The sequence below is a fragment of the Aedes albopictus genome, chromosome 2 (assembly GCF_035046485.1).
Source record: "Aedes albopictus strain Foshan chromosome 2, AalbF5, whole genome shotgun sequence".
In the NCBI taxonomy this organism is placed as follows: Eukaryota; Metazoa; Arthropoda; class Insecta; order Diptera; family Culicidae; genus Aedes; species Aedes albopictus.
Window position 1 is genome coordinate 323,482,388 of NC_085137.1, and position 20,909 is coordinate 323,503,296.

At 37.4% G+C, this 20,909-nt stretch overlaps 1 protein-coding gene across 1 annotated transcript in view; it reads left to right on the forward strand.

Moving 5' to 3' along the window:
• Positions 1 to 8,071, forward strand: part of LOC115258020 (leucine-rich repeat-containing G-protein coupled receptor 4-like) — a 105,038-nt gene extending 96,967 nt beyond the window's left edge. Inside the window, exon 3 of the mRNA XM_062852412.1 lies at positions 6,248 to 8,071. Coding sequence (XP_062708396.1) covers positions 6,248 to 8,048 — 1,801 coding nt within the window. The 3' untranslated portion in view covers positions 8,049 to 8,071. The remainder of the gene's footprint in view (positions 1 to 6,247) is intronic.
• Positions 8,072 to 20,909: the final 12,838 nt, after the last annotated feature.

Here is a 20,909-nt window from a genome sequence, read left to right on the forward strand (position 1 = left end):
CAGAAGATAATAGGTTAAAGAAACTTTAAACATGATTTAAGAGAATTTTTTTCAAAAATTTTTTTATGTAAACTTAACCCAAAGTTGCAAAATTTTCTAAAAAATGAATATAAACTTACGGCAGTGTCGCTGGAAATTGGGTCAACCATTGAAATTGAATGAAAAATGACAAAGATTTCAACAAATCCCTTTTCCATGTTTTACTATAGTGACCGTAAACTTTTGGCCGATGACATGAAGAGTTAATTTATTCAATAATTTTTTTTCTAGATTTTTTAGCTAAGTTCTGTAAAAAGTAGTTGAAAGCTAATAGAAAATGGGTCATATTGCCGCTCTCATCTTAAAATTTGGTCACCCAATTTCCAGCGACACTGCCGTAAGTTTATATTCATTTTTTGAAAATTTGGCAACTTTGGGTTAAGTTTACATACAATTGTTTTTTTTTAAGTTTCATTTAAGTCATGTTCAAAGTTACTTTGACTTATTATCTTTTGAATAAGACCTAGGGTTTTGAAATCGGACGCAAATTGGTGAAGATATGAGCCTGAAAAAATGACATGTTTTTGAGGGGGTGACCCCAAACTTTTGATCGGGAGTGTACGTTCAGCCTGGATAATACAAAACTATCTGCTGTGTAAGTTGCCAATGTTTGTATGCATGTGTGTATTTCAATGTATTTTTCTCTGAAATAAAAATGGCTCAGCCAACACACGGTCGTATATGACGTTGAATAAGATGCTAAAGTGGAAGCGATATGCGTACACGTTATACACGGTGAAATGGGAACATTTACGCATATGGCCTCCCCCTTTGCATTCTATTCTAGATCATATAAGACTTCGTGTTAGCTGGGGTGGATTTCGCTAATAAAAAAAAACTGCGTTACCAAAAGCACAAACTTTGGCGATCTTCGAATAGCAGTTGATAACTGGGACCCCAGCACTTCTTTAAAAATATAAAATTAGAGATAATACTAATCATATATAAAAATATTGAGAAAATTTGCTGAGAAACTATCAAGGTTATGCTATTGTACCGGGAAACATGTAAAGATACGAGTTTGTAATGATAGAGTAATGCGGGGCAAAAGTTCGCACCTAACAGATTTCACAAAATAACTATTGAACGAAAAGAAAACAATATCGTTTTTCTTCGTTGAACGGGTCCTTATCATGTTGCCTTCAAAACGTAGTACTAGATTTTTTCGCGTTCCTTTTGTAGTTTTAGTAATACAATTTTTAAAACAAGTATCCAATGCGAACTTTTGCCCCATAGTGGGGGCAAAAGTTCGCATTATGCGGGGTAAAAGTTCGCACCTTGTACAGGGTAGTTCATTGATGTGATGTCCATTTATTTCATGTTAATTCAAGTTCGTCTTTTCACTCTAGCCATGAAATCTGTTTCTTTTTGTTCTTAGCATTACGGCCCAACTGGAATACGACCTGGTGTTCAGCTTTTGTATAGAGTGTGTTTTATGAAGACTTCCACCAAGGTTACTGATAGACGAAAATTCTCGCGAAAGCCAAATAATTTATTTCAGTGTGTATCGTCCCAAATGTTCATCAGAAAAACAACAACACGTTCATTTGCTCACAAAGGCGTGAATGAACTCATCCAGCGTGAGTGAGATGCCCGCCAACCAACTGGAATGAAAATTGAGAGTGCGCTCTCGAACTATGGACTTATCCACCGATGAACCGAATTCATCGCGGTCCGAGAATTTTGACACTAGAGCGGGGCCGTTCCAATCAGAATTGGACGATTCTGATTGGAACAGACCCCGCTCTAGTGTCAAAATTCTCGGACCGCGATGAATTCGGTTCATCGGTGGATAAGTCCATTTTCCATTCAACTGTGAAAGATCACCTGCTCGAAAATATCGTGTTGATTCTCAGCTTTCATTCCGATTCCCACTCACGGCGAAAATATCGTCGATTATGGAATCGGCAGGGGCATGAAGAAAGTTTCATCAGAAGCCCGTTTGTGTGCATTAGGGATCGGGGTTATTCAGAAATAAAGTTGTAAAGTTGTTTGGTAGATCGAGGGCTGACCTGTAAGAGTGTAAGGGTTCGTTCAAATATTACATAATGGGGAGGAAAGAGGTCTAGCATTGCGTTATGTTTCATGCAAAATTTTGAAAATTTACTGATACAAAAGTTGTTCCGTGAGGAGAGAGAGGGGCACTAGAATTGTCAAATAATGCTTTCCTTTCGATTGATTAGTAAATATACCACCAACTAGCTCTCAAGTGCATGAAGATTTTAAATCTCGGAATTGAATTATTGATAAAAATATTGGTTGGGCGAATGGTGTCTCGGTAAACTTATGAAATATCGCAAGGATTTACTTGATTCGTAAATGTAACAATTCCGATGAACGGGACAATAGAGCAAACAACTTTGTCCAATACATTATCTCTCTATCTAAATGATCAGGATCATGATATGTGATGCATGAAATTTTAGTATGTTTGTACAACTTTTGATTCCTCCCTTCTCCCTCATAGCGCATGTTTTTTTTTTAATTATGTAATATACGGTCCGACCCATAATTGTAGGGGAGTCTACGCTTCCTAAAATACTATGGCAGCATCTATTTATTACGAAACGACATTTTAAGTCCCACTCCCCCCCGTAACGTTTTTTTTTTGTATATTTTTTTTTTGTATGGGCCGTAACGCTCGGCCGTAGTTCCCCCTCCCCTAGAGTGTTACGTAATTTGTGGACGGCGCCTTTGTACATATTTTCTAGATACTCCCTTATGCTCTCTACTAGTGTATTACACAATTTACGAGAACAGCCAGTTCTTGCTCGATGAAATGACCTTGCCAAAGGCACACACCCTTCGGTTCATCAGCTAGGTTTATAAAATAACGTTACAGTTGCTTACCAATCTCATTATACTGTAGCGCAATATGGGTATCTTACATATGTAAATGCATCAAGGTATAAAAATGTGTATCTTTGGTGAGCATGTTTGTAAACACGGTATCGATACCGCGCTGCATTTGCTTTGAATCGGCACTCGTGGTGATAAATTATTATCTATCGCGGTGAGAAATATCACCCGCGATAAAAACTCCTCGAGTTTTCGCTTCCTTCGAATCGTTTATTTTCGAGCAGCTGTGCGAGAGTTGTGATCGATGAATGAACACCATTTCAAGAGCATGAGTATCTTTGTTTACAAGCGCCACTGTAACTAGCGAGAGTTTTCCTCAGCTAGAGAGTGACAGCTGAGTTCATTGCATTATGGCTAGTTTCCACCTGGTACGTACTGTGCAAAAAGATAGGACAAGTAATGATCAAGTAATGATTCCGCTTCAAAATTACTTGAGCTGTTCGCAGATGGCAAGTAAGGAAAAAAGTGTAACACTCGTAACGCCTCCCGTGCGAATCAAATGGAGCTGTCACTTTTCCTTGCGGAAAAATAGTCCGCGATATTATTCCGTAAGGAAAAGTAACGTTTCTCCCCATACTGGATCAATTGTCAAAATTACTTGCGGAAAAAGGTGGAATTTTACTTGAGCGCTCTACTTGGCAACAAGAAACTAAGCTTTAGCGATCAAAAGATACACGGTGAGCTTGGGAATGCCTATCGGCTAAAAAATCGTGGCGAGTGCTGCACGATACGATGATTGGTAACCTTGACTTCTACAACTATTAACTAAGAGCTGTCCTTTACAGCGTTACTGAAGTTGTCAAAATACATTGTGGGGTAATCATAGAGGTAGACGTTCGATCGGTGCAAACGCGTTAACTGCAATGCTTTTTAACTGCAAGTCCGCTAAGTGCAACAATTTTGCAGTTATCGCACCGCTATCTGTCAAAATGAAATGTCAACTGTGATGCGATGTTTTTCGCATGCACTTTTGATGCATTGCGATGTTTTTCGAATGCACTTTCGCTGCATTCTGCTGTTTGACGCCTGTCAGTTGTTGTAGTTATCGAATTTCATTCGGTAAGTGAAACGTAAACATGTTGCAGTTATCGAACGTCTACTGTACGTGTTACACAAAATACATGGGAAAAAATCAAATATGCAGCAAAACTGTTGAACGGGACCGTAATCGAATCTTATCCCCGTCAGTATGGTGATAACTGTGAATTTACAAACAAAGCTATGAAAGACCTCGGTAAAGTAGATGAACATAAAACCTTTAGAAACATACGAAAAGCCACGACGAAGATGACGGAGAAAATGTTTTAAAATGTTTTTAGCCATTTTTCATTTGTTGATTTAAATGGGTGAACATAATGTTTGCCTTTCAATCAATCTTCTTACAAAACTAAGATCAAACCCTCTGCCGCAACGATTTCAGGGTGCATAATACACATAAAGGGTGATACGGTCAAAATTTGGTCACACAATTTGTTTCATAACTTGAGACTGCGTACACCAAAACAGCTGAATTTTGGACCAGTAATGCTACATTATATGTAGCTTAAACCATAAAATTTTCATCAAAATCGGTTTAGTATTTGCGGAGATATTGTGAATCCTGAAAACTGCAATTTTAAAATTTTGTACAAAGTGGATTTAAAAATAAGAACACATGTTTACTCTTTTTTTTATAGAGCCAGAAATACTGAACCAATTTCAATGAAAATTTTTCTGTGTGTAAAGTATACATATCAAAATGTTATGTAAAAATTTCATTCAATTTGATTCAGCCGTTACAAAGTTATATTTGTTTAGGTGGTCAAATTTTGTCAAATTTTGTCGAGTCAAGTCAAATTTTGGTCACACAATTTTTTTCACAACTTAAGATTGCGTACACCAAAACAGCTGATTCTTGGATCAGTAATGGTACATTATATGTAGCTTGTACCATAAAATTTTCATCCAAATCGGTCTAGTATTTGCGGAGATATTGTTGAATCCTGAGATCCGCAATTTTAAAATTTTGTGCAAAGAGGATTCATACATTTTTACTGTTTTATTTATAGAGCCAGAGATACTTAACCGATTTCAATGAAAATTTTTCTGTATGTGTAGTATGCATATCAAAATGTTGTGTAAAAATGTCATTCAATTTGATCCAGCCGTTACAAAGTTATATTTGCTTAAGTGGCACCCGGTCAGTTTTTTTCATATTCAAACTGTTACAACTTTGAAAGTATTCATACAAAATGGCTCAAAATTTTACTAAGAACGTATTTTCATAATAGTACTATACTGTAAAATTTTGATAAAAATCGGAGCAGTATTGGTAGTTCTATAATCAAAATTGTGCTTTATTGACCTTAAATTTCCGAAAATTTACTATGGAGCGCCTTTGTACAAAATTTTAAAAAGGTAGGTCGATGGTTTTGTCTATATATCAACCAATACTCAATCGATTTTGATGAAAATTTCATGGTATAAGCTACATATAATGTAGCATTACTGGTCCAAAATTCAGCTGTTTTGGTGTACGCAGTCTAAAGTTATGAAAAAAATTGTGTGACCAAATTTTGACCGTATCACCCTTTATTATACATATATAGTAGTTCCTATACGAAATTATCATTGCTTCAAAGATTATGTAATTATATTGACGTACTAGACTCAGGAATCTAGTGCGAACTTTTGCCCCACTGTCGAGGTTTTAACAATGTCCCTTTCTGCAAGAAGCACTAGTAGTTTATTGTTTATTCGAGTGCACCTCTCGAACTACTATGGAATAACGATTCTCCGACATCAAGGGGTTTTGAGATTCTTCTTCTTCCTGTTACTACAAATTCTTATTCCAAATGGTCCAAAAATTCTATCAAAACATATAGAACCAAACCAAAACGAAATCGTTACAATTTTTATTGACGAGTAGCTGACCTGATTATGTGTCGAACCCATACAGATTTGTTTTTGTTCTTAACTCGTGCTCAGAAAAATACCCACTGCGAACTTTTGCCTCGTGCGAACTTTTGTCCCGCATTACTCTATGCGAACCTTTTCGGAATCAGTAGCCATGGGGCTGTCCATTTATTACGTAAAGGAATTTTCTCGATTTTTCGACACCACCTACCCCCCCCCCCCCCCCCCCCCTCCCTTGTAACATTTTTTTGTATGGGAACCAAAATATTTTTGTATGGCGCGTAAGATTTCACAAACAAACCCTCCCCTATAAACCCTTACTTAATTAATGGACAGCCTCCATTTAGAATTTGATTCCGGGTTTGTTTGAAACTGGCTTCCGAATTATCAATAAAGTAAAATCTATTTTGTCATTACCGGCGCTTTAATTGCATTTTAAATTATTTTCTTCCAGCAACCACCAATACCACATCTGCAGCATATCGACGCATTATTATGATTGTCAGATTCAAGGAGTTCGCATTAAAAAAGGTGAATTGCATGAATTTAAGCATGAGCCACAAAAGCAACGGATTACGTTCAGGGATTCTGTTTTGCGTTATTTACCGAAATCATTTATTGATGCATTCCCGAAAATGGAATTGTTGAAATTAAATCAACTTCAAATTACTACCATAGAGGATAACGCCTTCGAGAATGCTGTACAACTGAAAGAATTATTTCTTGCCAATAACCACATGCAAACTTTCCCTGTTAACGTATTGTATGGTGCTCGTAATCTGAAAAAGTTAGTTTTGACGGCGAACCTCATAACAAATATGGCATATAATTTTGAGAGCAATATTTTATTGAACCATCTTTTCGTAGATAATAACAAAATTAACCAACTGCCATCTTTTAAATACATACCTAAATTAGAAACTTTCAATGGATCAAATAATGCGCTTGATCATATCGAATGGAATCAATTCATTAGACAAACTCAACTCGAACATATTGACCTATCCTACAACCAATTAACAAACTTAGATCTACAACTATCATCGAAAGTCCTTCATACTGTTGATATAAGAAACAATAAATTGGCTAAGCTGAGAATAACGTTACAAATGAGCCATCTTAATATTGAAAATAATGTTTTATCAGAATTTGTAATAGATCAAGTGTGCTTACTAGAAACATTGAAAATGTCCAACAACAAGCTAGCATCCCAGCCAAATTTTACAAATTGTCAATCATTGGAAATATTGGATGTATCAAGCAACGCCCTAGAAAACTTCCGATATACAGAAAAGTTAGAAAACCTAAGAAAACTGAATCTTGCACACAACAATTTATTTGAATTTTCAATAACACCCAAACCCAAAAAGCAACTTAAACTTACTTCTCTGGATTTATCCCATAACAAGCTTTCCTATTTAATCTCACTTCCATCATTTACATCCTTAAAGGAGTTAAGACTAAATAACAACCAACTTCTTGGGATTCATAAAAATCCTTTACCGATGGCAGTACAGTTGTATGTATCGAATAATCAATGGAATTGTGCTGATGTTGAATCTTTTGCGAATCTTGTAAAAGATCAAGTTCAAAATTGTACTGCAGAATTCTACCTTACACACGGTATTTGTTGTAAGCGTTATAGGAAAACTTTCAATGATGTACTGAATGAAATGGTTAGACTTACCAATTTTCATGAACAATCAGACTACGATAAATTGAAAAATAAATGTCCACAAAGGCAATACAACACACAAAATACCGACATTGAAAGGATCAGGCAATTAGCTTCAGAAGCTGATAGAAGTAGATCGCAAATATACGAAGAGATCGCCAGCGCTAAAGAATCAGTGACAACAAAACAAAGTGAATTAAACACTATCAAAAAAAAGTATCATAAATCCGACAATTTCAAATCAAACATGGCAATTCTTATCGAAAATAAGCGTGACACGTATCATGTAACGAAGGAAAGCTTAATTACAGACAAAGAAATGCTGAACAGGGTCATAAATTTTGTTCGCCAAAGAGACACTTTTAGTGCTGAACTGCTTAATCGCCGTATGAAGGAAACCCAAAATACTCATACATCGTTTGGCCAAAAAACTGACGAAAAAGAGCAAATAAAATCAAATATTGAAGAGCTGAAAAAAAACCTTTCAAGCATGAAAAAAGAAATAGAAAAGCAGAGGAAGTTCCTCCAAGAACAAGTTAAGGGAAATGCATCATCAATGTACGGTGAAACGGGTAGGTAATGAAAATATGTTAATATAAACATCAACTTGCTAATTAGATGATATACCAGTAATCTTATTTCGTCCGTAGAAATATCACGATCCTGATAGTATAGCTTTGGAAAACCCGATTAACCTTCTTCGGGTATTAAACAAAAGTTACGAATAATGCATTGCACACTGGGCCAGGAACAGAGATTAGCAAGACAAAACCTCTAGCACATTGGGGTTACGTCCTATCAAGCTGGTGTCTTCGGCAAAGTTGTTGGGTTTTATCTGCGCCTTAAATTGCGCCTGGAATTTAGTTCGTAAAACCGCCGTATAGGTGGCTCTGCGGTGCTAGCTTTTTTATTTTACATCCTAGAGCTTTGGCGTCTTTGACAAAGTTGTAGAACAGGCAAAAATAAGAAAATTTGTCGAAGACACCGAAACTCTAGCTCTTGAAATAACAAAGTTACATTGAATTTTATAAATGAACGACTTAATTTTGCGCTTTTATGTCATTTTCTTGTTTATCAGCCTACATGTTGCCATGGCAACAGAAAACAATAATCGCAGTAGTCGAACAAGATCGTACATTTGAGATTGTATTACACTCTTGCAACAATCATGCGTTTTGAGGAATAATACATACATTTGTCTAGGTATTTGTCTAGTAGAAATTCCTGTTTTAGTGTATATGAGTGATATAGCGTAATCTGCACCTTCCTGATTTTGCCTGAATGAAACGCATGTTGTGTAGGTGAGTAAATTCACTTCTTGGATCTTTTTAAACAGTCAGGACTGCTACCAGACGCTGCCACTCACTTTACGCGCACCGCAAATTCCAGGTTGTCGTGCATATAAATAAGTTTATTTTCAGTATTTGACAAGTCTAAAGAGGAGTCTAAACGAAACCAAAAATAAACTAAATCGGATATAAGTTAGCTGAGATATTGTTGTTGGCGTAAAGTGGATGGCAGCGCTTTATATGAGTCCCAACTCTACTTTTGTTTTATCCGTTTTCACGTCAAATCTGAAACAATATCAACTGCAACAAAAAATATGAAAGATTTGTCAGATATAAGTTTCCAAATTATTCATTTTACAGTTTTTGTGTGATTTCAAAGTAGCAGAATGGCTAAAGGTAGATTTTTTTTATTTCACTAATATAGAGATTGGAACCCTTTTTCAGCATATGGTTCTCATTTGTATCCTACGAAGAACACGGGATTGAAGCGCTGTCTGTTTTGTTTCTTATTTTTGTACTTTTTGTTAGAAGTGAGCTGAGCACACAAAAAAAAACAAAAAGAACGGTATCAATCGGTGCCGTAATCGCTTGTTTTTAAATAGGATGAATTTGGGAGCGTGAGATTACTTATGACACTTACACCCTAATTATTATATCAAGCGTAATGCGTTTGCTGAGAAATTTCATGAGCATCTTTTAAAATATTTCACCATCAGGGCAATTGATTTTAATATTCATATAAGATTCCACCTACATACTTCATCGATAGTTTTATTTTTAAGGAAAATTCCGCAATATTCCGCATGCTTATGCTGCTTACTTTAATCATACTTAATATAATAAATATATTAATGAATTAAAATAATATACCTTTAGTCCGCTATCTTGACAACTCATAAAGACCGTGGATGGATAATTTGTCAATTTTTATCTGATAAATCTTTCAGTTTATCAGATTCGTTTCTGATTTGATGTAAAAAACTATAAAAAAGTATAAAAGATACTAAGGGTGATACACAAATTATGTCACGCAAAAATCGACCTTTTTCAACCCCCCCTCCCCCCTATGTCACACTCTTTGTATAGGACCTCAATATTTTTTGTAAGGGTCATCACGTTATGCAAACCCCCCCCCCTCCCCCTAAGGGCGTGACGTAATTTGTGTACGACCCCGCTATAATTGAATTCACCTACGAAAAATACGTTTAATTCGGGCAAAATCAGGAAGGTGCACATCCACAGCTAGCGATATAACATTCATATATACTAAAACAGGAATTTATACTAGTAATACAAATTATATATTATTCCTCAAAACGCAAGATTGTTGCAAGAGTGAAATACTATTTCAAACATACGATCTTGTTCGACTACTGCGATTATTGTTTTCTGTTGCCATGGCAATATGTAGGCTGATAAACAAGAGAATGGCATAAAAGCGCAAATTTAAATCATTGGTTTATAATAATCAATGTAACTTTGTTATTTCAAGAGCTACAATTTTGGTGTCTTCGACAACTTTTCATATTTTTGCCTGTTCTACAACTTTGTCGAAGACACCAAAGCTCTAGGATGTAAACTAAAGAAGTTAGCACCGTAGCGCCATCTATGCGGCGGATTTACGAACTAAATTCCAAGCGCAATTTAAGGCGCAGATAAAACCCAACAATTTTGCCGAAGACACCAACTTGATAGGACGTAACCCCAATGTGCTAGAGGTTTTGTCTTGCTAATCTCTGTTTCTGGCCCAGTGTGCATTGGTGTCATTAGGCGCCATACACAAATTACGTAACGCTCTAGGGGGAGGGGGGGAGTATGACCGAGCGTTACGGTCCATACAAAAATTTTCGGGTTTTCATACAAAAAAGCGTTACGGTGGGGGGAGGGGGGACGAAAAATGTCGATTTTAGCGTTACGTAATAAATGGATGCTGCCTTATGACCCAGAAATTCAAACTCTTATAGAATGATGATTTTTTCACCATTTCAAATGATCAATGTATTATTTGATAGATAATTTTGTCAAAAATGCGTTGATATGTTGAAATGGTGGTTCTGGGAACATTGGCCACCGGGAATCTGATACACAGGGCACCATGCCGGACATGTGGGATAGCACTATATTTAGCCAGTAGTTGTATAGTATCTCGCGTTCTGGACCACTTAGAAGGATACTGTCTTCAGCAAAGTTGCTCAGAAGACTAAGAGCTTTCACATGGAAAACAATTAAGTTCGAGAATCACTCACTGTGTGGTGTTCAGTCTGAACGTCGTATATCTCGTGTTCTGGACCACTTAGAAGGATACTGTCTTCGCCAAAGTTGTTCAGAAGACTAAGAGCTTTCGCATAGGCAACAGTTAAGTTCGAGAATTACTCACTGTGTGGCGCTAGTGTTCTTAGGAGTTTTCAGTTCAGTTTAAACGTCGTATATCTCGCGTTCTGGACCACTTAGAAGGATACTGTCTGCAGTAAAACTCAGAAGACTTAGAGCTTTCGCATGGAAAACAATTAAGTTCGAGAATCACTCACTGCGCGGCGCTAGTGCTCTTGGGAGCATCCTGTTCAGTTAGAATGTCGTCTTCGGCAAAGCTGCTCAGAATACTAAGAGCTTCCGCATAGGAAACAATTTAGTTCAAGAATCACTCACTGTATGGCGCTAATGTTCCTAGAAGCTTTCAGTTCAGTCTGAACGTCGTATATCTTGTGTTCTGGACCACTTAGAAGGATACTGTCTTCGGCAAAGTTGCTCAGAAGATTAAGTGCTTTCACATAGGCAAATATTTATTTCGAGAATCATTCATTGCGTGGCGCTTGTGTTCTTGGGAGCTTCAAGTTCAGTCTAAACGTCTTGTATCTCGCGTTCTGGACCACTTGGAAGGATACTGTCTTCGGCAAAGTTGTTCAGAAGATTAGGAGCTTTCACTTGGAAAACAATTTAGTTCGAAAATCACTCACTGCATGGCCCCTGTTGCCTTTGAGAGCCTCCACTTCAGTCTGATCGTCGTATATCTTGTATCCTGGACCACTTTGAAGTATACTGTCTTCGGCAAAATTGCTCAGAAGACTAAAAGCTTTCACATGAAAAACAATTTATTTCGATAATCATTCACTGCGTGGCGCAAGTGTTCTTAGGAGCTTCCAGTTCAGTCTAAACGTCGTATATCTCGCGTTCTGAACATTTTAGAAGAATACTGTCTTTGGAAAAGTTACTCAGCAGACTGAGAGCTTTCACATAGAAAACAATTTAGTTCGAGAATCCCTCACTATGTGGCGCTAGTGCTCTTGGGAGCTTACGGTTCAGTCTAAACGTCGTATATCTCGCGTTCTGGACCACTTAGAAGGATACTGTCTTTGGAAAGTTACTAAGAAAATAAAGAGCTTTCGCATAAAAATAATTTAGTTCAAGAATCCCTCACTGCATGGCCCTAATGTTCTTAGGAGCTTTCAGTTCAGTCTAAACCTCGTATATCTCGTGTTCTGGACCAGTTAGAAAGATATCATCGTAGTCAAATTTGCTCAGAAGACTGAAAACTTTCGCATAAAATCAATCTAGTTTGAGAATCACTCATTAGCTGGCGCTTGTATTGCCAGGAGCTTCCAGTTTAGCCTTAACGTTGGGAATCTCGCGTTTTGGACCACTTAGAAGGATACGGCAAAGTTGCACATAAAGGCTCTCACATAGAGAATAGTTTAATTCGAGAATTACTTTTACGTGGCACTAGTGCTTTTGGAAGCTTTTAGTTTAGTCTAAACGTTGTGGACCACTTATGTGGATGCTGTCTTCGGCAAAGTTACTCAAAAGACTGGAAGCTTTCACAAGGAAAACAAACTGGATTCACTCACTGCGCGGCGCTAGTGTTCTGAACCACTTAGAAGGTTACTGTATTTGACAAAGTTGATCAGAAGACTATGATGTTTCACATAGGAAACAATTTAGTTCTAGCAACTCACTACTTGGCGCTAGTGTTCTTTGGGGCATCCAGTTTGATCTAAATGTCGTATATTCGCGATCTGGACCACTTAGAAGGATATGTTTTTGGCAAAGTTTCTCAAAAGATTGAAAACATTCACATTGAAATTATTTTAGTTTGAGATTCTCTCACTACGTGGAATTTCTGGACCGTTTGAAGGATACTGTCTTCGGCAAAAATGCTCAGAAAAATAATATGCACCAAGAAATTCACTCACTATGTGTTACTATTGTTCAGTTTAGCCTTAACGTTGTAAATCTCGCATTCTGGACCAAGTTCTGGACCACTCAGAGGAAACCTCACTTCAACAATGTTGCTCGGAAGAATAATAGTTTTCTAGTATGTAGAAAGCAATTTAGTTCAACATTTATTCACTACTTGGCCCTAAGGCTGTAATGAGCTCTGGTTCAGGGCGTCGCATATTTCACGATCTGGATCGCTAAGAATGACAACTGTTGTTGCAAAGATGGATATTAAGTTTGATCAAAGGGTAATATATCTCGCGTTCTGAATCACTTCGAAGGACACTCTTTTTGACAAAATTGCTCAGAAGACTAAGAGCTTTTATCTGAAAAACAATTCAGTTAGAAATTTTCCCACTATGTGGCGATCTTAGCAGTTTCCAGTTTAGTCTAAGCGTTATTTATCCCGCATTGTGGACCACTTGAATGAATACCGCTTCAGCAAAGTTGCTGAGACGACTTTCTTCAAGAAAACACATAGGTAAGTTCGAGATTCACTCCCAATATTGGGTATCGCGCCACTTGGGCGGTGGCTTCCATATTCGTCTGTTTTCCACTATAACTCAGTCAATTTTGAACCAATTGACTTGAAATGTTGTACACGGGTAGATACTATACCTATCTCACCACATTCCAAAAGTTGTGTCAATCGGTTCAAATTTGACTGAGTTATAGTGGAAAACAGACGAATATAGAAGCCACCGCCCAAGTGGCGCGATTCCCTAGTGGTTTATTTCTGTAATGAGCTACGAATTAGGTCCAAGCGTCCTACATCTGACGTTCTGGACCGTTTCAAAGAATACAGGTTTCAGAAGATTTGCACGAAATAATAAATGCTTTTCAATTTTTATAGGTTTTCAAGAAATCTTTTCGGAAACTCCTATTGAAATTTCCCAGACATTTGATAGGAAGTTTTCCAGCAGTTCTTTCGGAATTCTTCAACAATTCCTTTGAAAACAGTCTCGGCGTTTGAATTGGAAATGGCTTTTGAAAACCATTCTGATTTTTTTCGAAAACTTATTCATATTTTATTAAATGTTTTGATTTTTTATATCTTCGGAAAGTATTATTGTTTTATTTATAATTTCTTTGGTAACACCTTCGGAATTTTTTTCTAAACTTTGTTGACACTCCTTCAGAAAATTCTGTGTTATTATTTTTGCATTTATTTTTGAATACATATTTTTTTCCTGCAATTTCTCATTAATTCATTTCTGCAGTTCCGTCGACTAATTAATTGTGATATTACCTTGCAATTCCTTTGGTAATTTCAACTTCAATTTCTTTTGAAATCATACAGTAAATCAGGCAATTTCTTCAAGGATTTTGAGGAAACTTTTTTTAGAATGCTTTCGGAAATACCTTCGACAACTTATTCAGTATTCTTTTTGGATATTTCTTCTGCAATGGAATACTTCAGTAGCATTTCCTTTGTAAAATCATTCGATTATTCCTTTATGTAGGGTTCTGCATTGAACACTATTACGTAGCATGAAATATGCGTACCTTGATCACATTGATTAATCTTGTTCTTTTGACAGATGCAGGTCTCCAGCAAGGCGGCAATTGGGACTGTGTGGAGAGGCGGCACCACGCGCGACTGGAGAGCGGGACTTGTGCACAGAAGAGCATAGAGTACAGTGGAATATTTTGAGTGTGAAAAGATTATAAGTTTATAAGCAGAATAAGACGGTAAAATAAATAGGAAATTAGTCACGACTGGCGACGAGCGGGAGAAACTGTGAAAGGTTAATTTTAAAATGCAGAGCGTATATTTTACTGTGAAAAGGTGGAAATTAAATGCTTCTCAAATCCGCGTGTTTCGTGCGGTTTACTCAGCGCGAGCACCAGATGCGAAAAACAAAATGGCGGCTTGGAGGTTTGGGTGGAATAGTAAAATCCTGATTGTGAATGCATTGAAAATATGAAACCGTGTATTGAAATAATGAAAAATGGCGATACTGCTAATGACGAATGACGATGTTCAAAGGCTGTATTGGGAAAATCAAGCGATAAATTATCTGACTGGTACAAGAATTTTGGTGCTTAGTAACTTCATTGGGCATCTTAAGAAAGTGGAGTATGAAGCGTAGCAAGTTGCTTCTGTTACGGAGCAGCATGAAACTGTAGGAAATCGTATCGGGGAGCTAGAGTGTGATATAGAGCAGGGAGCTTAAAGCGGGGAGCTACTGTTGTAGAGATGAGATGAAATAGGGTAAATTGTACGCCATATGGGTAGTCAGAGCGAAGTGTGTAAAAAATGCGATCGAAACGCGAACGTCAACAAACCGACTCAGTTTTGAAACGGATTTGTACGTGAACGGTTGCGTGTTGTCGTTTTAACATAAATCGCGAGTAACTAAACAGCAGAAATTCCGGAATTCGCATTCGATTGCGATTCCGGAATTCACGACAATGGCGTATGACCGGTAACGGAACCAGATTGCTCCCAATTTTGCTCGGCCCTGAGTGTTATAAATATTGTGTTTGTGCATTTTGGTACCCACATAGAAATTTACAATTTATGGTATCGTACATATTATAAGACGTTCATAAGTGGAATGATTACTATAGAAGCAATAGTAGTTTTATAATGAAATGATTAAAGATGAAAAATTACCACTATGCAAAACTTTTCGAATATCATACCACTTATGATAACGATACATGCAATTATATATGAATAATTTCTAATAATACCTTTTTGTTTAGGTAGTAGTTGATTCCTCGGATTTTTTCAATGTGAAAACAATAGTACCGCACGTAAATAAGATAATGTGCATTACTGTTTCCTCAGCAGTGACGAAATTGGGCACTTCCAAGAACTCTGAGCACTACAATATTGTGCGTTTAGCACTAAATTGATTTCCGAAAAAACTTCATTGACTTCCGCTGCCTTTCCTATGCGTTAAACATTACGTCGGAAGTAGTGCGCTGTATAGAAAACCAGATTTACTGTACAGCGCACTACTTCCGACGTTACGTTTAATGCATAGGAAAGGCAGCGGAAGTCAATGAAGTTTTTTCGGAAATCAATTTAGTGCTAAACGCACAATACTGCAGTGTGATGACTCATTTTTTTTCTCTAATGGGGAGTTTTTCACCAAAATCTAGCACTGGTGCCGTAGCCTTTTTTCGTGTCAGCAGCTGGCGTTCTCTTATTTTCACAAATGCACTTGAAAGCTTGAAAGCTTACCTTCATCCGTCCTTTACTGGTTGCTTTAGCGGCTGCAGCAGAATGTTGATGCCGTCAAAATATCCATTTTCCTCTCAGAAAATTCCTATTTGAGATCTTCCTTGGTGTCGATGATTACCACTAATTTCTTTTTCGTTTTTTAACTTCTATGAGTTTCAACGTACCGCGAACACTGTTTGCGTTTGGTGTAGCGCGAAGAGTTACCGTAAACAGGGGTCAAATTGATCAGCGGGGCGAAATTGATCATTTGGGTACTACATTGTAATTGCATACCAGGAACTTCTAAGCATCGCAATGGCCTCCAACCTATTCCTCATCCAGTTCATGGATGCCTAAAGATGAGTTTAGACTTTTATTTGTTTAGAAAAAAGTTAGTTTTGCCTTATTTTTTTTAGGGATTTGCAATATATTTCTCATTTAGCTGAAATCATTGCTTCTAAACAATCGATTGCCACCAGGACTTCCCGTAAATTTTATGTTTTAACATTTTTGTGGAGCCTTGGTTGGAAAGTTAAATAAGTTTAAAAAAAAGTTCCTTTTTGACGAAAAAGTCATTTATTGTAACAAAAAAACCCTTATTTCAAAGAAAATTGCCTACCTTTAGGCGTTAAAGGGGAAAGTTCAAAATTTAATTTTGCGTTTTAAGCGTCAAATTCACTAGTTGTAAGAGTTTTGACGCGTTATTCGGGTTTAGAAGAGCAAAATTAAGTGGATAAGGATTTTTATCTTTTTAACCAATGCTTAATTGTATACTGATCAATTTCGCCCCAAAGTGGCATCCTCAATTTTTTGATTTTTGAATTAATTTAACAAAAATTTTAAACTTGTTGAACAAAATTCTGTCACATGGTTTCATAGAGATCCACTGGGTACTGATTTTACAGAAATTCTTCATGCAATATTTGAATTGTCACTCATGTTATCCGCAAAAGTTGTTTTTAAGTGATCAATTTGACCCCGGATTACGGTACTAAATTAATCTCGACCAAGTCAATCTCACTCGGTTCGATTCCCGACCCAAAAGACAGTGTCCGAAAGAGCCCGCAGGGGTGTGCACTTTTTTTCGGTTGGTAAAGCAGATTTGCTGAAATATTTTCGTTTTGTGTTTATTATTCGCCGTATCATAAAATGTATGATAAAGTGATTATAATACGTATAATTTCGCAAAATTTTTGTTCGAGAATAATGCCATTTTTGAATGGTAACGATACTTAACAACCCATTCGGTCTATCATTAAAACTCCTAAAATGATAACTGCTATCAGCGATATGATCAATCGTATCATCGATTTATAATCCAATTTATGATAACACGAATAATAAGAAAATCATACATTCAATTATTCATGTATAATACCGTTTTATTCGGGTAGTCAGCATGACAAAGTGAGTGGGACGGCGTCAGTGCCTGTTTGTGTTTTCTGTGGCTTTCTGTAGGTCTTGCGTCGGAGAGGTTATTTTCGGACGCCAGCCTAATGGAATCGGTATGTACTGGTTACTGGGTAACATTTGGACAGATGCGGTGTCGCGATGATCGTTTTGACATCCGTATTTAGTGCCTGGAAAGACTGTTGTTTTTATTTTTGCTTCAACGGATGATGTATGGATGAAACTGGTAAGTACGCACGAAAAGCTGTAGAACTTTGAGGAATCTTCGATCCTTGTTATAAAAAATTGATTCCGTATGTGTTGGTACGGTTCTTTTTACGATTAATATACAACGAAATTAGTCTATGATACGATCCTTTACAAATTTGAGCACCGAAAGTGCTGGTGCAACATAGCATGCCATACAGTATGCACTTTTTTCAATAGGGTCCTAAAATTAAAGACGAAATCTCGCTTATATTGAATAATACGATCAAGCATGGTATTCTAATCGGAATTGTACTTTACTCGAACTTGAAAAACAAAGGAATAATTAGAAAATTCGAAATAAGAAAAATGGTAAATAGTTCTACTTTGACATTTGAGGTCAACCTTGTGTGACTGAGCTCGACATTTTTCGCACTGGAATGTTCCTATCTGACATACACGGTGAAAAAAAATCACTCAAAGTAAGTGTTATAAGCTAGGGACGAGACAAAATGCTAAAAAATAAAAATTATATATTTTCAACTACGGTTAATAAAAACGTCAAAAAATGAGTAAATATGTACTCTTGAACCATATATTGTGGTTTAAAACAAGAATCCCGATAGGACTTTAGGAGCCTATTGTACTTTAATCCGGTAGGTAACCATGAGCAATTTATACGATTGTCATGCATTGGGTAACACTTCCGGATGTTCCCTGGGATGTTCGTTAGATATTTGATTTAATATTATCGTCGCAGCACCAATTCGAAATCGCGACTCGCGCGACATATTGTCGGGCCGCCACCAAACCGGACTTCGCACAATCAAGTCGCGACGCGACCCAACTCGCGACGTTTTTTTAATCATGTCAATAGTAGTGCGCATCCTTCCCGTTGTTGTCAGCAACACTGCGCACTAGATGCGAAACAGTTGCGACACTTGTGGACCAAGAAAATTGCAATTTTTGTTTGAATGTCGGTCTTGATTCCAACCGGATAGACAATACGAATTTACAGATGAGAAGTAAAATTGAACTCATTGTTGGCTTTGCGCATCATTTAGCTAATTATTAAGAGCTACTATGCACTCATCCGGTGTGAAAGGTTATCAAGAATGATGATATTTAATTACGACGATGATATTGTGCGTTTAGCACTAAATTGATTTCCGAAAAAACTTCATTGACTTCCGCTGCCTTTCCTATGCATTAAACGTAACGTCGGAAGTAGTGCGCTGTACAGTAAATCTGGTTTTCTATACAGCGCACTACTTCCGACGTAATGTTTAACGCATAGGAAAGGCAGCGGAAGTCAATGAAGTTTTTTCGGAAATCAATTTAGTGCTAAACGCACAATATTTGCCAATGGAAGGCCGCCTCAGTGAAAATCCTGTGATTGAAATATTTTGTGATTTCGCTGCTTACGGTATGTTTTGAGCCTGGTGAATCTGACATATAGATTCAATGTCAACACGAAAATTTCAGTTTTCATTCTCGTTAAAAGTCTCAAAATGGCTTCGAGAACGCGGAGTGCGTGATCTGTTTTTTTTTAATATCCGTGAGCTAATGCAAAAATAAAAAGAAACACAAATCCATTGATTTAGAATTAGGTTATGAAAATTGACTAAAACGCATACATATATGGATCAACTTAAAATTGAAATCCAACTTTCGAATAGGTTGGTCGGTGGTGTGAAGTAGCCATCGGACCTAGTTGGGTCAACTGAAAATTTAAATCCAACTTTCGAATAGGATGGTCGGTGGTGCAGAGTAGCCATCGGACCTAGTTGGGTCAACTGAAAATTTAAATCCAACTTTCGAATAGGTTGGTCGGAGGAAGTTGCTGGATACTTTTACTGGTTTTGCTGCTTAGAGCACCTTTAACGGTGCGCTTCTATACCCCGTTTGGTAGCCCTCCATCATTGCAGCAAACTTTACCGGTCGCTGCTAGATGCGCTCGCAAAATAGTCGCGCTATGGGTGGGTGACCAAATATAACAGCGCGACAGTTGCGCTGCTAAAACTGCAATGAGAATATGACAACCCTCCCGATACGAATCAGGGTGACTAATTTGATTGCTACCGGTGTGGAAAAGGGTGGTTAAGTCAAAATGGTAGCGCTGCGCAGGTTGCTCGAATAGTAGCCGCCGTTAATGTTGCTCTTATATGGTTTTTTGAGCCTGGTAAGCTCAACGTCAACCCAACATAGCATGCTCAAGATCAGACAGAACTCGTTGAGGACTATTGTTGTATATTTTCAGATTTTGCTGCTTCAGTGATGCTTTGAGCCTGGTAAGCTCAATTTGCAATAGCAGGGTCAAGATCAGACAGAACTAGATGAGGAATATTAGAAGAGGTTGTTGTATATTTTCTGATTTTGCTGCTTCAATGAGAGTAGAGGAGAAGGTGAATGTAGAGATGAGATGAAATAGGGCAAATTGTACGCCATATGGGTAGTCAGAGCGAAGTGTGTAAAAAATGCGATCGAAACGCGAACGTCAACAAACCGACTCAGTTTTGAAACGGATTTGTACGTGAACGGTTGCGTTTTGTCGTTTTAACATAAATCGCGAGTAACTAAACAGCAGAAATTCCGGAATTCGCATTCGATTGCAATTCCGGAATTCACGACAACTGTGTGTTTTAGTGAGCAGGGAGTTTTAGAAGTGTTAATCGTTGCAGGGAGTCGATGTGTCTTTTCCAGGGCAGGAAGTCTGAAAAGAAAAAAAAAGTAGCAGGGAGCTACGATGTGCTTCAGAGCAAGGAGCCTGAAGTAATTTGTAACTGTAGCAGGGAGCTAAAGGCGCTTCTTTGTAGGGAGCTTGGCAAAGGTGTTGCAAATAGTGGCAGGAAGCTACAATGTGTCTTCAGAGCAGGGAGTCTGGATGAATGCCAAAGAAGTATTGTGTATTCAGTTCAAAGATGGATTATCCCGACTGTTTGTGAAACTGTTCCGAACAGTCGTCGAATATCGAGGGGATGCTCGATGTATTCTACAGAAACAATTAATCAGCAAATTTGTTCAAGCACATCATTATTTCAAACGTATATGTCTTCAGAATACCAAACATTAGCAATTATCCTGGAAATAATATAAATTTCATTTATTAAACATCACTTTAAAACATTTAAAACATTTATAGACCATTCCCGTCAATTTTTTTTATGTG